Source organism: Crocodylus porosus, unplaced genomic scaffold (assembly GCF_001723895.1).
Source record: "Crocodylus porosus isolate Cpor-Errol unplaced genomic scaffold, CroPor_comp1, whole genome shotgun sequence".
NCBI lineage: Eukaryota > Metazoa > Chordata > Crocodylia > Crocodylidae > Crocodylus > Crocodylus porosus.
In genome coordinates this window covers 179715573-179737959 of record NW_017728886.1, presented here as the reverse complement: position 1 = coordinate 179737959, position 22387 = coordinate 179715573, and the positions used below count along the sequence as shown (strand labels likewise).

Below are 22387 nucleotides of genomic sequence, written 5' to 3'. Positions count from 1 at the left end.
AACTTTCCTGGGCTTATGGAAATCAGCTTGATTTAAATTGACCCTGACAGGTGTTATTTATAGATGCATGAAGAGAGTATGAGATAAATATTTCATAAGGGCAGGGTAAAGGTCCAAAAGATTTTGTTGCTTTTTCTTATAAACAACCACATTAAATCAGCAGTTCCAAACTTTCATTTCAGTTCCCAAGGTCCAGTATCTTTTGAGACAAGAAATCATTTGGACAATACTCATTTTATTCATGCATGGCTGTACTACTATTACATGGGGGAAAAATACAATAAGTACATTCAAAGACAATTTTAAAGTGCAAAGATAACCTTTCTATGTTTCCTATTTCATTGTTTGTATTATTCATATCTTAAACACCTATTTTGTTCTTGCCAGTAAACTAGTTTGGCACTACAAGACATGATGCAACTCACTTGGAACTTAAAGTTTGAAAATATATATTTTATTATTTGATAGGACTAGCTATGACCTATTACTCAGCAACTGTATGAGGTCATCTGCAGTGGAACTATGTAATTATGATTACATGGTGATGGAGTAGATGGGGCAGCTGTGAATTCGGTGGGTGTTAGGAAGTGTTCATTAAAACATGGGGCGCCTGTGAGTTTGCTGTATATCAGCTTTGACTGGCTAGATTTCTCCATTTAATTTAGTTCTTCAGATATTCATAATGAAAGCATCGTTACATTTTGCCTTTACGGGAGTTTAAATACATACTATTTCAATATATTTGTTTTAATTCAGTTTTCCCCCACTCAAACAGTCACATATTGCCAACGCTATTGTTCTGTAAAGGCATCTATGTAACCTGCTTATTAATGAAAGCAGGAAGAAATCTATTTATGACTTAAGAGTTTTTGGCTACACCATACTCAAATGAAACGAGGATTAAATTTGAAAATGATCCATTTAACTCTCTTTTTGTTATTTCTAGAGATTTACCTCTCTGTCACTCCGGGCAAGATAAAGAACATCCAGAAGTGTATCCCAAAAACAAGGATGACCTGGAAGATGACTTTTCCCATGACTGTCTTTCTGAGATACAGTGCTCGGTCTACCACCATGGTCCCAAACTGAATGAGCACCATCACTAAAAATGCCTCTGGTACCTGGTCCTCTGATAATGATGAAGTGATATCAGCTGCTGCAGAATGTTTCTAGGAAAGAAAGCAGATACAGTTATTTAGAAAGGGCCAGTTCCCCAAGGTATTTCACAAATAACATAAAGATTCTGACAGGATTTACAGATCAAACCTCTCATGACATACCCCAAAGGCCCAGAATCCAAACACAATGATAATGAAGTCCACAGTGTCTGCGAGGAACATCAGCACATAAACGTCAGTAACAGCACTGTAGTCTGGGTGAATGAGATTGTAGAAAAATTGTCTGATGGGAATGTACACCTGAAGAGTCCTGAAACATCATAAATCACAGTCTGGTTTAGGAGAAATACTTTGAGAACAATGCCATTACATTTATGAAAGGAAGAGTCTGACATCATTTATGTGTAGATTTATGTCTTTCACTATCACTACCAATTGTGTTGGTTGTGCCTACAGTGTTCTACAAACCCTTGTCTCTCAAAAATACCCTAAGTCTATCAACTTATTTCACAGGGAGCTTTTAGTCGCTACTAACTTGTTTAATTCCGAGTAGGTGAAACCAGGTGGAAATCATCTGCATCTGAACAATCTATAGAGCTGTCCCATGGAGGCACCAAACATCTGGACTCGGTCTGGTCTTTGGATTTTGCCTCAGTAGTCTAAAGGGAGGCTGGAAGGTCTGGGCAACTTCCACTCTTCCAAAAAATTCCTGCCCAGGCATATGCATCGCAGTGCTGAGAGCGCCTTCATGCATACACCACAATCCAGGAGGATCGATAGTTGCCACAAGACAGATATCCAGCCCCCTAAATTATGTATATTTTTATAAGAAGCCAGGGTTTGTTGTCATTGATATCTTTTATAAATAAATAATATCACCCACAAATATCCTTGTTTCTCACATTTTTTCCTGAACCTTGACAACTGCAACATCATCCCAATGCTACCACAACATGGAGTATATTTTTAGAAGTGATTTTAGTTATAGTAGTATCTTTCAGTTAGTTAAACAGTTATTTTACTATTTCAGTCTTCTCCATCCACAATCTAAATATCCACCTCCCTAAATAGCAAACAAAAGCCTCATCCTGCTCACTTTTTAATGGTAAATGCCTTGGCTTTGATCATTTGTTCTCGAAACTTTTCCATAAGGAGCTCTTTTCTAGATTTTTGCTTGATGCTTAAAACACTGCTTCCTTTCTGACTGCTGTTTCGGGTACTGGTGCTTCCTGGAAAGTAGGGTGGAGGAAGAAAAAGAAAGCAGAATGTTTTCATTAGAAACACAGTTTAGATAAAAATATAATGAGCAATTAAAAAACAGACCATCACTCTTGTAAATAAGCCATTAAGACAGATTCTGAAACAAAGCCTTATGCTCTGGGAGGGTCTAATACAGATGTAACCATATGCTGACGCAAAGCCTTTGACCCAACTTTCCAGCAATGTTTCTGCAATTTAAATCTGATGGCTATTCATTAATAAACAGAATCTTCCTGATAGCAGAGACCAGAACCCAGACTTCCCTCTTCCCCAGGGAGTGTAATTACTGAGTCAGGCTCCCTTCTGTTCGTTCTTCCATTCTTACACTCTTGTTGCCCCAGGTCCCCAGTTTTAAAAGGAGGAGTACAGAGTGCTCCCATCTTTGTATTCCACAGCCTGGTGTTGGAGCCCTCTCCTGGAAAGCTGGTGATATGAATTCAAATCTTTTCATGATCAAGTGGGACTAGAATCCTGGGCAAAAGGTTTAACAACTGAGCTAGTGGGGAAAAGATTACTGAATTCAGTCCAACGATCACTTGTTCAGTACTGTCAATGTGAGTTGTATGGCTCCTGTTCACCTAATGGCTGAGACCTTTTGGAGGCTGCAGGTGGAGTATGTGAACTTTCAATGAGCAAATTTAATTGCAAAGGACCTCAGGTGGGAATGAGATGCACATGAACCTGAGCAAAGGCAATGAACTCCAAAGTGGAGGAAAATACTGCATGAAAAGGCACAGTGAGTTTTTAGGGTGCTGGCACAGGCCAATTTGAAACTTTCCCTTGGACTCGGGGACTAGAAATAGAGATCAGCAAATGAAGTGCATCAGCTGTGCCAACTTTCCCAGCCCCAGGACTATACCAGAGTGTCAACAAGCACCTGGGGAATCGCAAATAGGGGAATCCAGGCAATTGTTCCTGGGACTTCAGGGGCTGGATCTCATTCCTGGGGCATGAAAGCTCAGGAGTGCCTACCTGGGGCTGCTGTAGAGCACTCTTCTGCCATAAATCTAACAGATGTCTGCTGCAATAAGGTGATAGATTGATACCATCTATGTCATGGACACAAAGTTTAGACATTTAGGGTGCTACATGGTTCTGGGAACACCAGGATCTGGGGGAGCAACTTTTCAGGAAGGCACCCCTTGGAAGGATGAGGACCAATGGTCACAAACTAATAGATGGAAGATTTAGGTTGGACATAAGGAAGAACTTCTTCTCCATAAGGGTAACTAGAATCTGGAACATACTCCTAGCAGAGGTGATGCAGTCACCATCCTTGGAGGTGTTCAAAAGGAGGTGGGAGAAGCACCTCGTTGAGCTAGTTTGAACTCTTTAACCTGCCTACGGCAGGGGACCAGACTCGATGATCTTACAGTTTTCTTCTGGTCCACTGACTCTATGACTTGGCTGTTATGCTACCATACACATTTTATGGATGCACAAAGGCAACATCTGTTTCCACCCAGGTATCCAACTCCTGCTTATGTCCTTGTTATGTACCTTGAGGCACCTTGTTATGCACAATGAGGCAATTTGAATTTGGCCCTGGTCCCATTTCATTATAACAACACCCAAAGTTTCTACAGAACCATCCAGTGAGAAAAGACATTTGCTCTTCCAGTGCCACACTACCCTGACACACACCTCTCTTTGACCTGTGTGAGGAGAAGCTGGATCTATGTGAAAGTTGTGAGCCGCTGCTAGAACTTTTCCTTCTGATGGCAGTCTGCTGCTCTGGGAAGTGGACATGTACAGATTCCACAGATGCTGCAAGGTTAACGGACTTCAAAGAAGCAGAAGAGTCCCTCCTGCCTGCTGTCATTGAAAGCTCGTCATCTGAGTCCTCTTTATTACTGGCATTATCCACTTGGTCATCTTCATCCCATAACCCATGGCACTAGTGAAGAAAAAAATGAGGACACATCGTTTCTGTATTTCTGTTAGGGCATTATTCACTGTGCTGTAAAAACCAACTATAGAATGAATGATATTAGTCTTACTATTGTAATATTTAAAGGGCATCAATCCCCTGCATATATGAGTTCTACATTGGTAACAGAAAGCAAAGCTTGGCTGAGCTGTTTAGTTAAATGGACATAACCAATAGCTGGAAGGTATACAGAAGTAGACACATTTTCTGGGACACACAATGTTGAAAATGAAGCTCCCAGTGTTCCTCTGTGAAAAGTGCTGTTACGTCACAATGTTGCAAGGACTAGTTTTGGACTTCTACAGTCTATCACAGCAAAGTAGTACTATTCTCATGCCATGATTAGGGGAAATTATGGATATAATAGATCAAAACATGTCACACAAAGGATTTTTCTTTTGGTTCACTTCAGCACCATGCCTTGAATCACTGTTCACTGTCATGCCATTTTGAGAAAAAAAAGATAGATAGGTTATGAACATAAATGTAATTTAAATGGTTGAAGATAAAAGACAGCAATATAGGCTAAGCAGCTCAAACAGAAAAGCTTGGAGTACAACTCTCAAGTGACACACTCACTTATCACACAACCGTGCTTCATGATTATCACATGGCTGTATTACCAGACTAAACGATTGCAGAGTGATAATGAATTCCTCAGTAATTCCATGGACCCAAATGTGTGCAGTGGGCACAATGCCCACTATTGTGGTAAGACTGTCTGCAAAGCATACCACGAACCCATGAGAACCTGCCTCTTTGCTGAGATGGCATGACTTTAATTATAGTTTGAAGAAACACATTTACTTAAGAAATGAAGTCTTTACAATTTAAATGACAAATACACTTTTTGAAGAGCAGAGATTAATATAATGTAACATTAACTTGGCAAAGAATAAATACATCTTTCAAGACCCTGACTAGCAAAGGACAGAGAGGAAGAATGGCCCTTTGGAGTAGGGATGAGAGCTGGAATGTATCTTAACTTGTGCCACAGACATCTTGTATGATACACAGCCTCCTTGTTCTTCACCTTCCTATTTGTAAAAATGTGATAGAAATGTTACTTTACAGCATTGTGATGATGAGTCTAGGAATTACCATGAAATTAAACAAATATATGCATTTTAACTTACATTACCTTTAAAATGGATCGATGGAAGAACAAAGCAAGGAGCTGAACAAGATCATAGTGCACATAACCCTCTTTCTTCTCAATACCAATAATATTGGGAGGGTGGTAAGGTTTATCTTTGGTATACTCCACATGTTTATTCCAAGGAAAGAAGCCAAACTGAAAGAAATACTTGATAACAATAGCCACCTATAATGAAACAATGTATGGGGAACAGTTATCCAAACATTACCATCTGACAGGATTGGATTCTTGTCAGTAATATAAAAAATATGCAACTACTTCATGAATTTTATAACAAGGCTTATTAGTACTTTTGTTGTTATGCATCAGTAATAACTACATTTTCATATATTTTTAATAAGAGGGGTAGTCATTAAATAAATTGCAATTATCACCAGGTACCACTCAACAGGTACCATGGTTATCTCTTTATAACAGATGGTGAGTGCAGGCTTCTGAGTGGTAATAGCTAGGTGGTAGCTATTAGTAAACGGTACTTTTTTCATCAACTTCTTTAGGTGACAACAAAGACATCAGATAAATGCAGGGGAAAAATACTCCCATAAGATGCTCTCATACATACTACAAATGTCCAATGGTTTTATTTTTAGTAAATATTTACATTAAGTTAATGACCAAAGATGTAGTGCACCACCATATTGGGTGATGTACAGGAACAGCCAAGAGACATGCCACGAAGGGCCTGCTACTCTTTTCTTTGCAACAGTATGTGTTATTTGCTCCTAACAAATAAGGACGTAAAAATTATCACATACCTCAGTGTAGACAATAGCAGTCATCCAGAAACGCTTGCTAGGCCTGGGGACAGACAGCATGGCCCAAAGAAATATAAGTATGGGAAGCACAAGAGTTATCATAGAAGCAGAGATCATGTGATTAAGGATAATCACAAAATAGCACACCATTTCTGACCGGGCCACCAACGTATTGTACAGGGCATAAATGAGGAGCAATATCCGAGGCTGATCAACATAGAATTTCTCTGACTCCTCCAGTTCTTCATCATGAAACATCCTGTAAGAAGAACAGTTCCATAAATGACATGAAAATAAAATATGTGCAATATCATTTTTAATTAGTACTGTTTTCCCTTTTAAAAATAGGGCCAAATTCTGTTGGAGAGTCTATAAATATAAATAAAAAACCAATTATCAGCAATCTTGTTTGATGCAAACATCATGTAACATTAGAATTCAGTGACAATTAAAGCAAACCAATAGGAAGTGACCCCATGCACTCCCCAGCAGATCCAGAAGTGGACCAGAAGCCACATCTGGTACCTTGAGGTATGCAGAAAAAACATTTAAAGCTGTAGCTATGGCCAAATCACTGATTCTCCAAATCAGCATTGAATCTTCAGATTTGGATTTGGCTGAATCAAATCGGGAACAGTGATCCAGATCAACTAATTGAATCACTATCCCCAATTCAGGCCGAATTTGAATCTGAATCGAATACGGCTCATTTTGCACACCCCCAATGAAGAAGCCTAAAAGAAAAAACACTCAGTTTACACAAGCAATATGATGCTTTTCTGTCTATTTTCAACTGAGCCAAAGGACATTTTTGGGGATTTGATATTTTGCCTGGGCCTTGCACTTGTCTATAGTGCAAGAGAAGGAGCCTCTTCTCATGTTGGTTCTACTTTGACACAGGCAGACACACTTCTACAGGAGATGACATCTACAGGAGCCTTACAGCCCTGTTTGGTGTAATCTTATCTTATATGGGCTGCATAAGGCCTAAGTAGAATTTCAGACTCTGCATTCGATGGAGCAGAGGGAGAGCTCCTTCCTTGCTCTTCTGGAATTACAAATTGAGAAAGCAAAGTTATGGCTCCAGGTGCTGGCCCACACAATTAGCTGGCTATGTGGAGAGCAGAGGAGTATCCTGTATCTATCTCATGAAGGAATATAGCAGATGCTTCCTCTGTAGACTTACAAGTTTTATCAGAAAGCCTCTCCTTCAAAAGTGGGAACAATTTCAATGACCATTTAAACAATAATTTAGAGAGATACACCTTATGGCAGCCAAACAGTGCATTTTTGGGAAGAAACTTTCCTGTGCCATCACTAGAGCTGACATCCACATTTCTACATTTGGAATGCAGAGATGTTAAAGAGTCTTTCCCACTTTCATTGGGATAATTTTAGAAACAAAACATTTTCTGGCTGCAATTAAAACAATGTTGGAGAAGATGCCCCTCACCAAACAATTATAAAGAACAGTTGTAATATTTTAAAAAGGAAAAAAAACTCTCTCTCAGGAACAACTACAGAGAAAAAATTACACAAAAAAGTAGCTAACCTATTTTGGAAACCTTAAAGCTGGCACTAAGATTTCACTTAAAGTTTAAGCACTTAAAGATTAAACACTCAAAGTTTCTTACTTGTTCAGAAGCAACTCGCTGGCAGTTAGTTCATGAGTCAGTGGAGGGAGAATGGTGTCATTCAATTTGTCACTTGGATGTTCATCTGGGCTCACTAACATGAGGCTCTTGCCACCAGAGTCATCTTGAGAACCAACTGAAATATCCTCAAAGCTGACTGCTTTGCTATATGAAGGTGGGGCTTCAGCATTGCCATCCCCAACAGAATATAACTGCATGTCAGTATCCGGAGTGCATGCAACCTCTTCTGAATCCATGCCGTAATCTTCTGTCTCCTCCTCTTGCCTTGATGCCAAACGTGCCCCATCATCCTCATGCTCCCCTTCCACTTCTTCAATAGTTTCTGTTGTCCCCTGACGGGAATACAGCATGGTGACCTGGGTAGGCTCACTGTCAGGAATAACAGGAACAGAATTTTTCCTCAGAAATTTTTTGTTAAATTCTGCTAAAAATATTAGCAACATCAGTCCACTCCTAAACCCTCAAAATGCATTGCATTTGGCAGAAAATGTATCACCATCGTCTCCCCTTCACACATACAGAGCCATCTGTTCCATCTGAGCCCTGAGTGATTGCTTGTTGAATTTTCAGTGATTCAATATGGCTCCAAAGCAAGTCAGGACAAACTGGTGCTGACAAAGAGAGAACTTGTACCCATTTTCTTAGAACAAAAAATTCCAACCACAATCAGGACATGTTTCAGCATTTATTTTGAGTGTGCTGCATGATGCCACACTATATATAAGGATCCATCTGCTTCAATTAAATGCTTATAACAATTGTGGCTTTGTTGCATAGTTTTAAAGCTGCAGTTAGCAATCAAAATGTAAGTTGGATACACACAGTCCATCCATCAAGTCTGATTCTAAACCCAGTAATAATGGACAGAGAACCCGCACACATGGAGAAACTCCATTCCAATTAAAGGCCGTTCTGGGAACAGGAATGTTATGATACCTTTCTTACCTTTAGGTCATGTAATATTCTTCTTCTTCAGTCCTTTGTCTTACCTGTCTTTTCCTTTTCCTTCTGCACACCTCTTTTCTTTTTCCAACTGTTCTTATTTTTTTTTAATCTATTTACCTCTTTCACAGCTTCTCTCTTGCTTGATCATCCCTGCTCTGCTTTGCATGTTCTACATCATTCCTTCTACTATTTTGTTTCTCTTTTGGCCACCTCCTCAAATACTCTATCCTTGTTTTCCTTCTGGACTTTTTTTGCTGATGTTTTTATTTCTCCTAATCCCTAATTTTTCACTCTTTCCACTCCCTTCCCTCATTCTTGCTAAAAGAGCAGAGCCAAAGTTTCTATGTCATGGTTCCTAAAGTTAGATTCCCATGCCTGTATAGAGGTTGTCTGATCATCTGAAAAATGAAACTCCCACAAATTATGTTGATGCCAATGGGAGCAGCTGTGGGTTCAACACCTTTGAAAATCTGGCTATTATTATTCAGGTGACTAAAAGTGGGTTTAGGAGCCTGACTTTAGGCATCCAGTTCAAAATGATGGAACAGGCTGTAAAGAGTAAGAGAAGAGGGTATTCTGTTTGTTTTTTTAAAGCAATCAACAAATGATTATTGGTTTGACACTATTTTGAACCTAAAAGTCTTGCCACAACACAAGGGAGTAAAGCTTCCATCAAGCATGCAAATAATTTAAATACTTATATCTGCAAAAATATACACTGCAAAATATATAATGGTCAGGGTAAATGAGTGAACAAAGCATGCATGAGTTAAGCACCTTGACACTATACTGCCACTGTCAGCTGATGAAGAGGACATATCCATGCTGTGCATTTTACGAAGCCTAGGTCGAGCGCGCTCACTTGTTTTAGGAACAGTGTCTGGTCCATCTAAATCATCAAGGGTTGACTGCCTTGAGAACAGCATGGTTGCTTCAGTGTAGCAGCTAGCAGCGCAAACAGTTATAAAGACAGTGTTAAATACTAGTGACGTTACTACATACATGGTACAGTAAATGAATGTGCTCGCCATGCAGCAAAACACAGACACAAAGGTGAAAGGTTCAGAGAGAAGATAAGGACCTGTTTAGAGCCACTACATAAACAAATACTTGTGCACAGAAAGTGCAGCTTAAAACAATATAGGAACTATAACTAGTAATCATAAAAAGTATCCAACTGTTCATAGAGAATTAGGGAACAATAGAGCATCAAAGCTTTACATATTGGCTGGATGTACGCATTTGCGTAACTGTGGGGTTTTACTTTTTTGTTTTGTTTTATCCACATTTTGTTTTGCTTTTGTAGAAATTCCCAAATGCAATGAAACTATTTCAGAACCTTATCTCTGCACAACTTGTATTTATTAATAATGGACTGTGCTGAATTCTTTTATAAAACACAGGCTAATTTCCTAAAGGCCCTTTAAAATTAAATAAGTTCATATTCTAAAAATAGAAAAATAGTTTTCTTACACTGATTAAATCTCTTTCCAAATTTAAGAACCAAAACGGATATGTCACTTAACCAGTACTCATTTGACACATGCCAAACACAACCTGCATTATATGAGATTGTTTTACATTTTGTATTTAATATGCGGCTGTGATGGCAATTATTGATTCTTGTAAGGAGATGCCATTTACATCAAGCTTTTTTTTAAATGATTTTTTATCATTATTTCCAAATGTGTAACATATATGATACCAAGGAAAAGATATATTGATTAAAACCCTTATCTCCTTTCACTTGTCAGTACTGTGGGACAACAGAGGCATATATCATGTTTGGGATTATGCTATTATTAGGTAAAATGAGAAGGAAAAAAATAAACTGTAAGAAAGACAACACTTTTATAAATACAAACATGTAAAATAGCAATGGAAAGGAAGCAAATCTATCAATGACATATGGCAGGTAACCAAAATGTATTTTGATATAAAATTCACTGAAGAACAGGGAACTGTTTTATATTTCAAATCATGCAGTCACCTCTCTGATTCTCTCAGATACATAAGAAAAGAAAATGCCTAAAATTATAGGATTTGGACTCCACTCTTCTTTTTAATTCCAAGGCATTTTGGCTGTGCACATTTTGAAAAGGCAAAGAACTGAACAAAGAAGGGAACTCACTATATCGTCTAAGTGACCTTGATTTCAACAACCTAGGGAAAAGGGAAAACCTCCTCGATAAAATGAAAAGATTGTGACTTGGCCATAAGAAGAAAAGGGCAGAAATCACTGCTAATTTGGGGGGGGGGAAGAAGAATTGGGATCCATATATTCATAGCCAGACAGGGCTGACTCACTTTGGATAAAACAGATACAGGCAAAGAGAAACCTTCTGCAGAGGTGACTGAGCAGATTGCTATTGCTATCCTCTGAATATCTGGCATACTGTAAAATATGCTGTTTTTGTAATTACTGTTAGCATATGCACAGACAGTTACGCCCAGGAAAGGCACAACATTCTCAGTGATAGGGTTCACTGCATTTATACGTTCATCCCGTTTGGGATTTTATGGAGCAGTCTTCTATGACGTAATCATATCTGTACCTGGCCAAATAGTTTGAATTAACTCCAAACTGCATTAGAATAGCTGAAAGTCCTCCACCTCTTTGGGTCCTGCCTGCAGATATTCCTCACTACCCTATGGACATAGGCACACATATGGATGCAGAGGGAGAGGGCTAGTCATGTGCTGTGGAATCCTGCGAAAGCAAAGAATGATTCTTTACTGGTATCTAAGGCTGTTCCACCAAGTAGAGGGAGGTCAGTGTCTGCGATACAACCTTATAGTCTGAGGGAATTTTCCCATTGGCTTCAGTGGGTGCAGGATTAAGACCACTGCCTGCATAGATCTATTGGAATTGCTCTCCACCACAATTCTTTCAATGAGTTCTTTGGCATTGCAATAGAGGAACATGGTAGTGGGATTTTCAAAAGTGACAAAGCATGTTAGATTCTTATTCCCTTTTAATATCAAGGTTAAATATACCACTTGGACTCTTTTAATGAAAAAAATAATGTATTTAATTTTTCCTCAAATGCTCTTTCCACCAGAAAGACTTGATCCAACTCTTAAAATCAATGGCAAAACATCTACTGATTACAGTGTGTGAAATTTATTCTACAGTTAGGTGCTGTAGTAAGTTGGTTAAATAGGTGTTTAAAGCAAGAACAGAGAAGTCATCAAAAGAAAATATATTTAGCAGCTAATCAGGATCCTTCCAGATTTTAAGAGCTGCACAGGATTATGCCTGTAGGCTCAGAAATATACTGCAGAATTTGGTGAATCTGGGATGGTGAGGAGCATATAATCTAGGACACAAGAGGTAAAATCTCAACTCTAAAGGAGGTTGCATTTGATGAGGCTAGGGTTTTGCTGTCTATTCCTTTGTGGTGTGTATACTTGTCTAGTCCTTTTACCAAACTTCTGAGCTATTTGGTTCTTCTAAGCAGTTCATCAGTTAACTGGAGACAATAACAATAAGCTAATTGTGATGCTGGCTTCAAATCTCTTTTGTTGGGTACATTAAAGAACCGGTTGTATAATGTGGCAAAAAATGTCTGTTTATGTTTCACTGCATATGTCTTGCTAAGTTTGTATTCAGTAGTTTCAATGCTATCAACTAACATTTCTGTCTGGAAGAATGCCAAATATGTAAAACAGATTAAAAATAATGAAAACAATAATGTTAATTAATACAGGACTTCTATAACAAACAGCCAGACGTTTTAGTGCATGATACTTTAAAGTATACCTGCTGAGTTTCCTTGTCCAAAAAATACACAAATCACCCCTGGTCACTTGCCTAACTAAAAACTGTAGGATCCAAGGGCTTTCAGTTCAGTTAGAAGTATCTATGCGCTAAACAAGATCAACCACATACATACTTAGTAAAGTCCATAAAATAGGATTTATTAACTACATAGTATGTAAAGTATCTGACCAGGACTAGCTAAAGATCAGACCAACTTAAACATAGAGGACACTGGGTATGTCTCAACATTCATTAATGTGCATTTCCTAATGCACCTCTGGGTGCCTATACATGAGCGCCAAGGCTGCTCTAACATGCTGGAATTCCAGTGCGTTAGAGCAGACTTGATTAACCGAGTCTGCTGGATCATGGCAATTTCCATGCCCCAGCAGCCTCCTGCATCTTGTGTATCAGTATCCTCACACTTAAAAATGGTGGTGGGGGTGCTTGAACTAACACTTGTTGAACAAACTTTAGTACTAGTGCCCCAAGCACTATTTTCAAGTGTGGGGATGCTGAAACAGGAGACACGGCAGCACTTTAATTAGAGTGGTTCTGAGAGCAGCTCTAATTAAAGTGCTGCCCCCACCCCCTGCCCTTTGGAGCATTTGTAAAAATGCCCTCTAATGTGACGTACTAATTAGGCTGTCTTACTGCGCAGTAGCGAAAGTGTATGCTTTTAAAATGATGCTTTAGTGTGCAGTAAAATACATTACTGTGCATGAAAGCCCACATGTAGACATGCCCACTGTCCCTTTCATGTAGGAGGAAAAAATTAGCAAAGGAACATATGCATAATTTGGTGAAACACTGTATGAAGCTTTTGAAGTGATATAGCATGAAACTTGTTCCACCAATTACAGCACTGCACAAGCCCACGGTAATATTCTAAATATTCAAATATTCTAACTTCTCCAAGAAGTTATCTTTATATGAAATGGATACATTACACACTGGATTAGGACTTCTGCATTATAGTTTTAATCAGAGTGGAGGGAAAAAAGGACAGAAAGTAATTAAAAACCTTTTTTCCTATGTAAGAAAAGCGGCATAGAATACTTTGGAAGATTCTTAGAATTTCCAAAGAACTGTTCTCTTATGGTGGGAACAATCTTCCTACTGATGACTATGAAAGTTCAGTTTTAAAACTACATACTTTCCAGGATTTGCAAAGATGTTTAAGTAATAATGGTGGCTCCTTGTGGTGTTCCTAATCCTGCAATAAACTGTGGAAACCTCCTTTAGGAAATGAGCTTAGAGCACACAAGAGAGACCTACCCATCTTTTTACTTAGCTATAGTAAATGCTGACCTAATGACTGAGGAATGCCTGAGGTGCTGTGTAGAAGATGATAACATCCAGCCCTGATCTTTTCCATCTCATACACAGCCACCTTAGGCTGATATCCTGATACCCACTGAAAGGGGTTCTGTAGGGGCACAAAAAGGAGGAGAAGACAACTGCAGTGATGGTTTCATCCCTCTTTGTAAGAAGTGACTGCCCTTTTTCCACTGCAGACTCAGAGTTGTGAGCTGAGGGATAGTTTCATAGTTGGGAGGGTTGGAAGGGACCTGAGCAGATCATCAAGTCCGACCCCCTGCCATGGGCAGGAAAGAATGCTGGGGTCAAATGACCATGGCTAGGTGTCTATCTAGCCTCCTTCTGAAGACCCCCAAGATAGGAGTGAGCACCACTTCCCTTGGAAGTTGGTTGCAGATCTTAGCTGCCCTGACTGTGAAGTAGCGCCTCCTGATGTCTAATCTGAATCTACTCTCAGTCAATTTATGGCCGTTATTCCTTGTTACTCCCGGTAGTGCTCGGGGGAACAGGGACTCTCCCATTGCCTGCTGGTCTCCCTTGTCCAGCTTATAGATGGCCACCAAGTCCCCCCTCAGCCTTCTCTTGTGGAGGCTGAACAGGTTTGGGTCTCATAGCCGCCCCTCGTAGGGTCTGCCCTGCTGCCCCCTGCAAATGGCCCTCCTCTGGACACTCTTGATGTTGTCCACATCCCTCCTGAAGTGCGGCGCCCAGAACTGGATGCAGTACTTCAACTGCGGCCTGACCAGTGTTGCATAGAGGGGGAGGATCACCTCCTTGGACCTGCTCGTGATGCATCTATGGATGCATGACAAGGTGCAGTTAGCCTTCCTGACCACATCCTCACATTGGCGGCCCATGTTCATCTTGGAGTCTATAATGACTCCAAGATCCTTTTCTGCCTCTGTGCTAATGAGAAGGGAGTTCCCTAGCTTGTAGGCATGCTGCTGGTTCTTCCTCCCCAGGTGCAGCACCTTGCACTTGTCAGTGTTGAATCCCATCTTATTCTCATCCACCCACCCCTGTAACCTGTCCAGGTCCAATGGATGATTTAGATTCAATCATTACCTTGCTTGTTTGTAAAAGAAATTTATTCTCAAGGTAAGTATGTTTGTTTAATATATTTATAAGGACTTGTCCATCAGTCATTTCCTTGAATGTCAGTGCCCTTTTGTCATTTGGGTATTCAAAGAATTGATCCATTGTGAGTTACAGAACTTCATTGCCTTAAAACAGCACACAAGAGCTCTTCACAATCCCAGGAAGTGGTAGAGGTACCCTTATAAACAGAAAGAAGAGCTATCATTAGCTCTAGTAGCTCTAGTGCAGGGAAGTCTAAAGCTATGAATAAATGTATCTGTTAAGCTTTTAAAAGGGGAAGGTGAGCTGATAATTCAGGAGCATATATCAGCTGCTGCACTATAACTGTTATAACTGCAGGTTCCCAAAGCAATACAACTTAGATAAATCACTAATTTTATCCCTGAAGGAAACATGTAACCATTTTGCTATGCTTGTACTGCCATAGAAGCACGTGGATATGTGCATGTGCATGGTAGTAGCCTACACTGGTATAATCTGAGATCAATATGGCTGTGACATCAGTCTGTACCCTAAGTGACTGCTTATCGCTTCCTTTAATCAAAGGTCAATATTATTGCAACAGATGTGTACCATCTACAGATATTACTGATATAAAAGTACTTAAGTATTCATTCAGGGAAAAATTTGCACTTAGAAAACTCAATTGTGAATGCACTTTGTTGCTCCTTTGCTAATGTACCCTTGTGTTATCTTATTTTGAGAGATTTCAAGAGATCTCATTAGTGAGCATAAAACAGCTATTAAAATAGGTATGATTTATCCTGTTGCCCAGGATGACTGGTTTAGCAGAATAACTGTAGACCATGGCAATTTCAAAAAAGAAATGATTGAACCAGAACAGAGGATACAATTTTACCCCAAAAAAAGTCATTTAGGTATTGGGTTCACAACAGTTACATTATTAATATACATTTGGAACCTATGTCCTTTTAGAAAGTAAAATTACACTCCCTATGCAATAAGAACAAGCTTTAAGTGTTGAAACCATGTTAGCTAACACTAATATATTGCTACTACATTCTGCTCTATAATTGATTCCGATTTCTCCTCTTATTGAATAATAAGACTGAATTTTGTTTTAATGGGAATGACTTTGTACCTACATAACTTTTCTTTTTAAAAGCGCAGCTAAGTAAATCCTATGAGCTACATTCTCCCCTTTAGGTATGCATACATGACTGCAGTTGAAGTCAACAGGTGCTGCATAAAGCTGAGCATAGAATTTGACTTTATTATTTTTTCCTCTGTAGTCAGTGCCTGGTTAACTTTTGGAGAAAAGGTGAACATTTCACGTGGGTTGGTAGTTAGCTACTGGGAAATGTGTGCTGTAACAGGAAATGTTGACAATTTGATAGCAGTACACCACTGACTGTGTATAGGCATTGTTTTACAGTCAGTGGAATAATGTAGGAACATTTTGTGGATATTTGACTCATGTACTGCACTCAGACTTATGTATCTGAGATAAGCAGAGACTCTCAGTCACATTTGCTTTTGAATAACCTTGGAAAGAAAAACAAGCCCCTATTATTTTTAACTTGTTAACCTCTAACCATATGTCATTAGTAAAAGCTGAGCATAGTTTACTGTATACACAAGCAATGGAGTGTGAGTTGATACTGCCATACTTCAGAGAAGACTAGAAAACAGCAGAAGGCAACAATCGGATTATGAAATAGCTGTAATTCAAAGCTTCCCTCTCCCTTTTGACACTATAGGACAGCTTCCATGGCCACTCAGAGGTAAAGAATGCACTTGGCTCAGTAAAAACAGGATGTTTCTGGATCAGGAGGAAGTGAATAAGCGGGAGCCTCTATGTGCGTCTGTGAGAGAAACAGCTGAGTACATATAGAAAGTTTGGTACTGAATTCTACAACACTTTTCCAGAGGAGTGTGCAGGGGGAAGGTGTGTTTCCTACACAAATGTTAGGGGCACAAATGGTGGATACAAAAACTGCACAGATTACTGGGTTATAAGCATGGGAATGAAGGAAAGTGCTGTTTGGCTCTTTCTCCACACTTGTGGAGAAAGAGTCCATTTGCTCAAAGCACTATGGTTTCCTGATGCAAAGCTGTTTATGCAGGTTATGTGCAACAGATAAGAACTTCATGTTCCATGAACAAGATCTGTGTAAAAAATGATGACATTCCTTGACTCAAAGCTTATTTTCATACAGCAAAATATCATACGAGTATCTACCTACAGAGATATAAAATGCTACTAATTTCTGTAAGACAAAAAACCTTATAGAAACTTGTCATTTAGGATTAATTCAAAAGGAAATAAAAAGTAATGGTTTAGAGGAAAAAAAGTTAAGTCAGATACCCCTTCCTGCTCTACAGAAAGCTTAAAGCCCCTCACTGCTCTGCAGGAAAGATGATTACAGTCAAAAGCAAGAGAAAATTCACTTTTTATCTACTGTACTGTCACTGATAAATCAAAGAGTCAAGTCCAGCATTACAAAACAATTTACCAAAATTAATTCTACTGCATGATTTTTCTCATTTGCAAAAATACCAGAGTACTTTTTTAACAAATACCTGGAAATACTGTCACGTGAAGCTGCTGAATCTAAACTATCCATCCTCTCAGATGCCTCTAGACCAGAAGCTTGACCAGCATCTTCATCAATTGTGTCCAGTCCTGATTCTTTAGAAAGGTTCATCATATGGTTCTGGTAATACATGTGGATACTCTCACGAGTTGGAACATTCCCCTAGGTAAGTGGGAAAAGATATAGATAAGGTTTTGGCTTTGGTGAGGTCCTAGTTTCTTTAGTTGTTTGGAAATGAGCCCTTAAGGGATCCTGCAAACAACAAACTGGCAGAAAGACAAGTTTTCTCCAACTTTTCTTCAAATGAGAGTCAAAATCTGATTTCATGTCCAGTGCCATAAAACTATATTGAGGGTACTTATGATTTCCATTCATGTATAACTGAGATATACATTTGTTGATAATGTATAGGCACAGTCAGAAAACTGTGAAAAAAACATTGTCGGCATCAATATTTATTGTCTCTCAAAGAATATTTTTTTTTCCCAAGGGAATGCTTTCATTAACTGTCAACAAACCCTGAGCATGGGAGTCAAGGAGAGTTCTTTCTGGCCATGATATTATTGTCAGTAAAATAAAGATCTGCATAAGAGTGTTGTTGAAAATGTTAAGGAAGGGTCCTAAGGCAGAACAAGATACAGCTTGTTCCATCAATAGTTGTACTGGCTTCAGAAGAAACATGGAGTAGCACAGTCAATTTTTCAGACTTTTAGGCAGAGATTTACTGCTGTACCGGAAAGTGTTGACAATACATTATATAAAAAGATGCCTAAAATATTCTGTATTCCCTTAAATAGCATTATTCCTTCTTCCACTAAACTAGACGGGGTTAAAAATTTTTCAAAATGTGAAATTTGGATACTGATTACCATAACATTTTCATCAAAACTCAAGGAATTTAAGAAAGTTTTGAGTAAAGCCAATGCCACCCTTCTCCACAATCTGCTGCTTATACACTAATGTTATAATCAAACATTTGTTGCTAAATTAAATAATGCCACACATTCAGCATTATTGTTTTTTTGTGGACCCAAATAAACTAGACCAGATGTGAAAACCAAAGCACTCTGGAACTGTTTCTAAGACTGTAAGAGTTAGGACACAATATCAGGTTATTCCTCAATGAATACACAGAGGAAATACAGGAGCTACCTGGCCCAAGGAAATTCCCTGTGGCTTACAGCCCTAAAACAGAACTGTCAGCTAGGTTGGGGATCACTGAGGCAAAACAGCATCATCTCAGAGAGACTCCCTTAGCCCCCAAATTGCATGAGTTTATGTTGTTGCCTAACTATTACCATGCCAGTCACTTGCTCTCCCAACTGTATGGAAATTGCGCTGGGATTCCAGGAGTGCTATAATTTTTTGCAGACACAGCAAGAATGCATCAAGATGCACCCATGTCTCTTAGGAGCTCTGCACTTCCCATCTACAGAGGAGTATAAGTTTCTTTTTTGTTCAGGACCAACTATCTTTGGAATCATGCCTTGTATGCAGCCTACTCATGTATTTCTTTCAGGTACACAAGCAGACTCTTGTAGTTTGGCACACTGATATTGTCAAGATGACTAATGAGTTAACCCCATTGTTTGTAATTTTCTCCAAATTTAGAAGGGTGCAGGAGGTTAATAAATATCTTTCAAAGATAGGAAAAAACCTCAACCCCTAAACTAAAGTATAGATCTACATGCCAGATTTACAAAGGTATTTAGATGCCTAGTGAGATTTATGGAAGTGCCTAAGCAGGCTTGGTGATTAACTTCTATTGAGGCCTGTGGGACTTAGGTACCTAACCTACTTTGCTTCTGTGAGTCCCTGGATTCCTATCTGCATCTTTACATATCTGTCTTTGTCAATTTGACCCTAATAAAGTCAGTATTTTACACTATGCTTTGATAATAGATATTATATTACTAATATGGTAGTATAAATGAGATGGTCTGATGCATATCCAGGAAGAAGAATGTTAATACATACTTTTAACGATACCAACATAAGCTGCATTTCCAAAAGTTGGAGTAGATTCAGACTGAACTTAACTCTGGGATTCTTAGAAAAGAACCATGTTTTACTCTCTCCTGACTTGATTCTTCAATGTCTACTAAACTCACACTGTCTGGTGGGAGTTTCGGAGCTAAATCCTAGAGCTCTGTGCTGTCTTGTCAATCTTCACAAACATTTTTTTTTCCACTCAGATGCCTAGAGCAATGGTTCTAATGACTTATCAGAAAAAAGAGTGAATTACAGAGTGAATACAATTCTGTAAATCCATATGAACAAGACTGATAAGTTTCCATTTCTATTACACCAACTCCAGCAGATGTGAAAAGATAATTTTCTCATTTATCACTGGAACATGAATGATATGAGTGATGAAAAGGAGTCAGTGCATTACCTTTTTAATTTCCCTGGTCAACATACATCGTTCAATTCTCAGTACTGTAGAGATATCAATATGCTCTCTTGAAATAGAGTTCAGCCAAGCTGTAAAACTGTCTAATGTTGCCAGAAAAAGGACCCAAGTAAACTTCAAAATATTAAATATTCTTTTGATGATATTATCTGGAAGGGGGCAAAGTGATACAGAGTTAATGAACATAGACTTTTTCACTAATACTATATTCCTAATATGACACTTGTTTAACTTACACTTTATTCAGTAATGCCAGTAACAATAATCCAGCCTGCAAGACCTTTCTATGTCAGTAACAGGAGTATTTAGAAATGGTTGGAGACCATCTGGCTTTTTGGGCATTTCCTACATGCTTTTCTGTCTTTGTTCATAGTCTGGCATACCTCTTTCTCTCTATGATCTTGATCTTGCAACCATTCATTACTCAAGTAAGAGTCCTCAGTAACAATTTATGCAAGTAAGAGAGTGCAAAGCAAAGCCCCAAGACCATCCCACACATACATGGGCGGATCTAGGAATTTGAAAATGGGGCTGCAGAAGATGCAACTAGTGGCACAGGGGTGGCTAAAAGCCCCCACCCCTCAGCAGGAAGATTGTATGTGGCCCCAAAACAGGGGCCCCCAAAGTAGGTTATATTCCCTCCCTCCCCAATTCTTGGCAACTCCTCCCTTCCAGTGCCAGCATCTTCCCCCATCCCATTCCTCCCTCTCCTATTACAACAGGGTTTGCCTTGGGTTTACAACCTGGCTCAGGATGGGGGGACCCACTGCTGCTGTGCACAGCTTACCCATGGGTTGGGAAAGCACCAGGGCTGCTCTTGCCTTGCTCCAGCTAGGGGCCTCTATGAATGACAATGTGGCATGCTGGGCTTGGCCAGGGACAGTGGCAACAGTGGGTGCTTCCCCATGTGCCTTGGTTGAGTCCCCTCAGGCGTCACCCACTGGCTAGAAGCAAGTGCTGATATGGGGAACTGCCCAGGGCCTCTGTCCCCAGCCTTGCCCATCCCAGCACCTTGCACAGCTGGTCCCCATAGCTGGAGACCCTGGGCCAGCAGAAATGTGGTGGAAGGGGAGGGAGCAGAGACCCACCCTTCACCACTGTTGCCAGGCACATCACCCCCTGCAGCCCCTGCCTGAAGCGGGGCACAGGACAAGCCCAGGGCTTCCCTTGTTCCTGGCCAGCTGGGGACAGTGGTGGCAGTGGGTGTGTCCCCCTGCTATGTTCCTGGCTTGGTCCCCTGGGTATCCCCTGCCAGCCTGGAGCTCCAGCTATGCCTCAGACTCCACTGGGGGCCCAGACTTTGGGTCTGAGAGAAACTGGAGCAGTGGACGCCCGACCTACATTGTGGAAGTGGGGATGAGACTATGCCACTGCACCCCCTTGGATCCACTCCTGCTCACATAAATGTTCCTCTGTGCAATGGAGTTTATCCTAGCCAGTTCTACTTTTACACTGGGAGTTTTCTAAGGATGAACTTGTCTCTTTAACCTGCCTAGGTACTCAAGTATCTGGGCAACATTACTCCAACTCTTTATCTCTTTATGTTCATCATTTCAATAGCCTCTTATAAACGTTTCACTCACACGTGTCTAACATCTATTGAACTGTGTAGTATGTTTGCTCCTACTTTCAAAATGTTTAACTAGTTGTGATCTTTATGCAGCTACACTGTGCATGTGTGCAGCTGCATAAAGAGCTCAATTAATTAAACATTGTGGATGTGTGTGTGTGTATTTTCTAAAATAAAAAAACCAGTACATTTTGTAAGGTGTAGATCAAAAAGTGTGTAAAAACCACTGTCTCTAAACACACAACAGTAGTTTTAGTTGGATTTGTTTTTATTAGCCGACTGATGGAAATCTGAATTAGTATTAGCATTACTAGTAGTATTTTTTTCACATCAGCTCTTGTCTGTGTGAATTCAAGTTAAAAATAAAATTTAGACCTAATTTCCCCCTATCATCACAAACAGACGTAGTCCTCTGTTTGAAGCAGTATCCACCCCTCTGTTAGGTTTCCCAATCACTAAGCACCATAGATAGGGACTCAAGATTGGACTAACTGACCTACAGGTCACAGAACATTTTACAGCAGTGGTTTTCAAACTTTCTTCATTTGTGGACCCCTGAAAAATGTTGAATGGAGGTATGGACCCCTTTGGAACCTGCAAATGGAGGTGTGGACTCCTTTGAACTGTAAGCGAGGGTATTCATATACTTTTGATTGATCATAGTCCTCTTTCATGGGCCCCTTATACATAATCTGTGGACTCCCCATGGGTCCATGAACCACAGGTTGAAAACCAGTGTAGAGACTCTGTAACATTCAGCTAAAGTGTTTATATTTACTGAGTTTCACCAGCAGATGTCACTCAATGCCTTGGGGTGTGCCTGGTTTTAAACAGCAAGTAAAA

The 22387-nt window shown here is 39.7% G+C and overlaps 1 protein-coding gene across 3 annotated transcripts in view; it reads right to left on the bottom strand.

The window, feature by feature from the left end:
* The window catches only part of PIEZO2 (piezo type mechanosensitive ion channel component 2), a 498844-nt gene that overhangs the window by 28132 nt on the left and 448325 nt on the right, over positions 1-22387 (bottom strand). For 2 of the 3 annotated variants that reach the window (XM_019545872.1, XM_019545881.1), the window contains 10 exons: positions 19957-20123; positions 17548-17723; positions 9600-9767; positions 7857-8246; positions 6223-6481; positions 5450-5632; positions 4023-4275; positions 2215-2347; positions 1281-1428; positions 955-1169 (listed from right to left, as the gene is read on the bottom strand). In XM_019545872.1, the coding sequence (XP_019401417.1) occupies positions 955-1169; positions 1281-1428; positions 2215-2347; positions 4023-4275; positions 5450-5632; positions 6223-6481; positions 7857-8246; positions 9600-9767; positions 17548-17723; positions 19957-20123 (2092 nt within the window). The remainder of the gene's footprint in view (positions 1-954; positions 1170-1280; positions 1429-2214; positions 2348-4022; positions 4276-5449; positions 5633-6222; positions 6482-7856; positions 8247-9599; positions 9768-17547; positions 17724-19956; positions 20124-22387) is intronic. The other variant, XM_019545888.1, reaches the window with a different exon arrangement.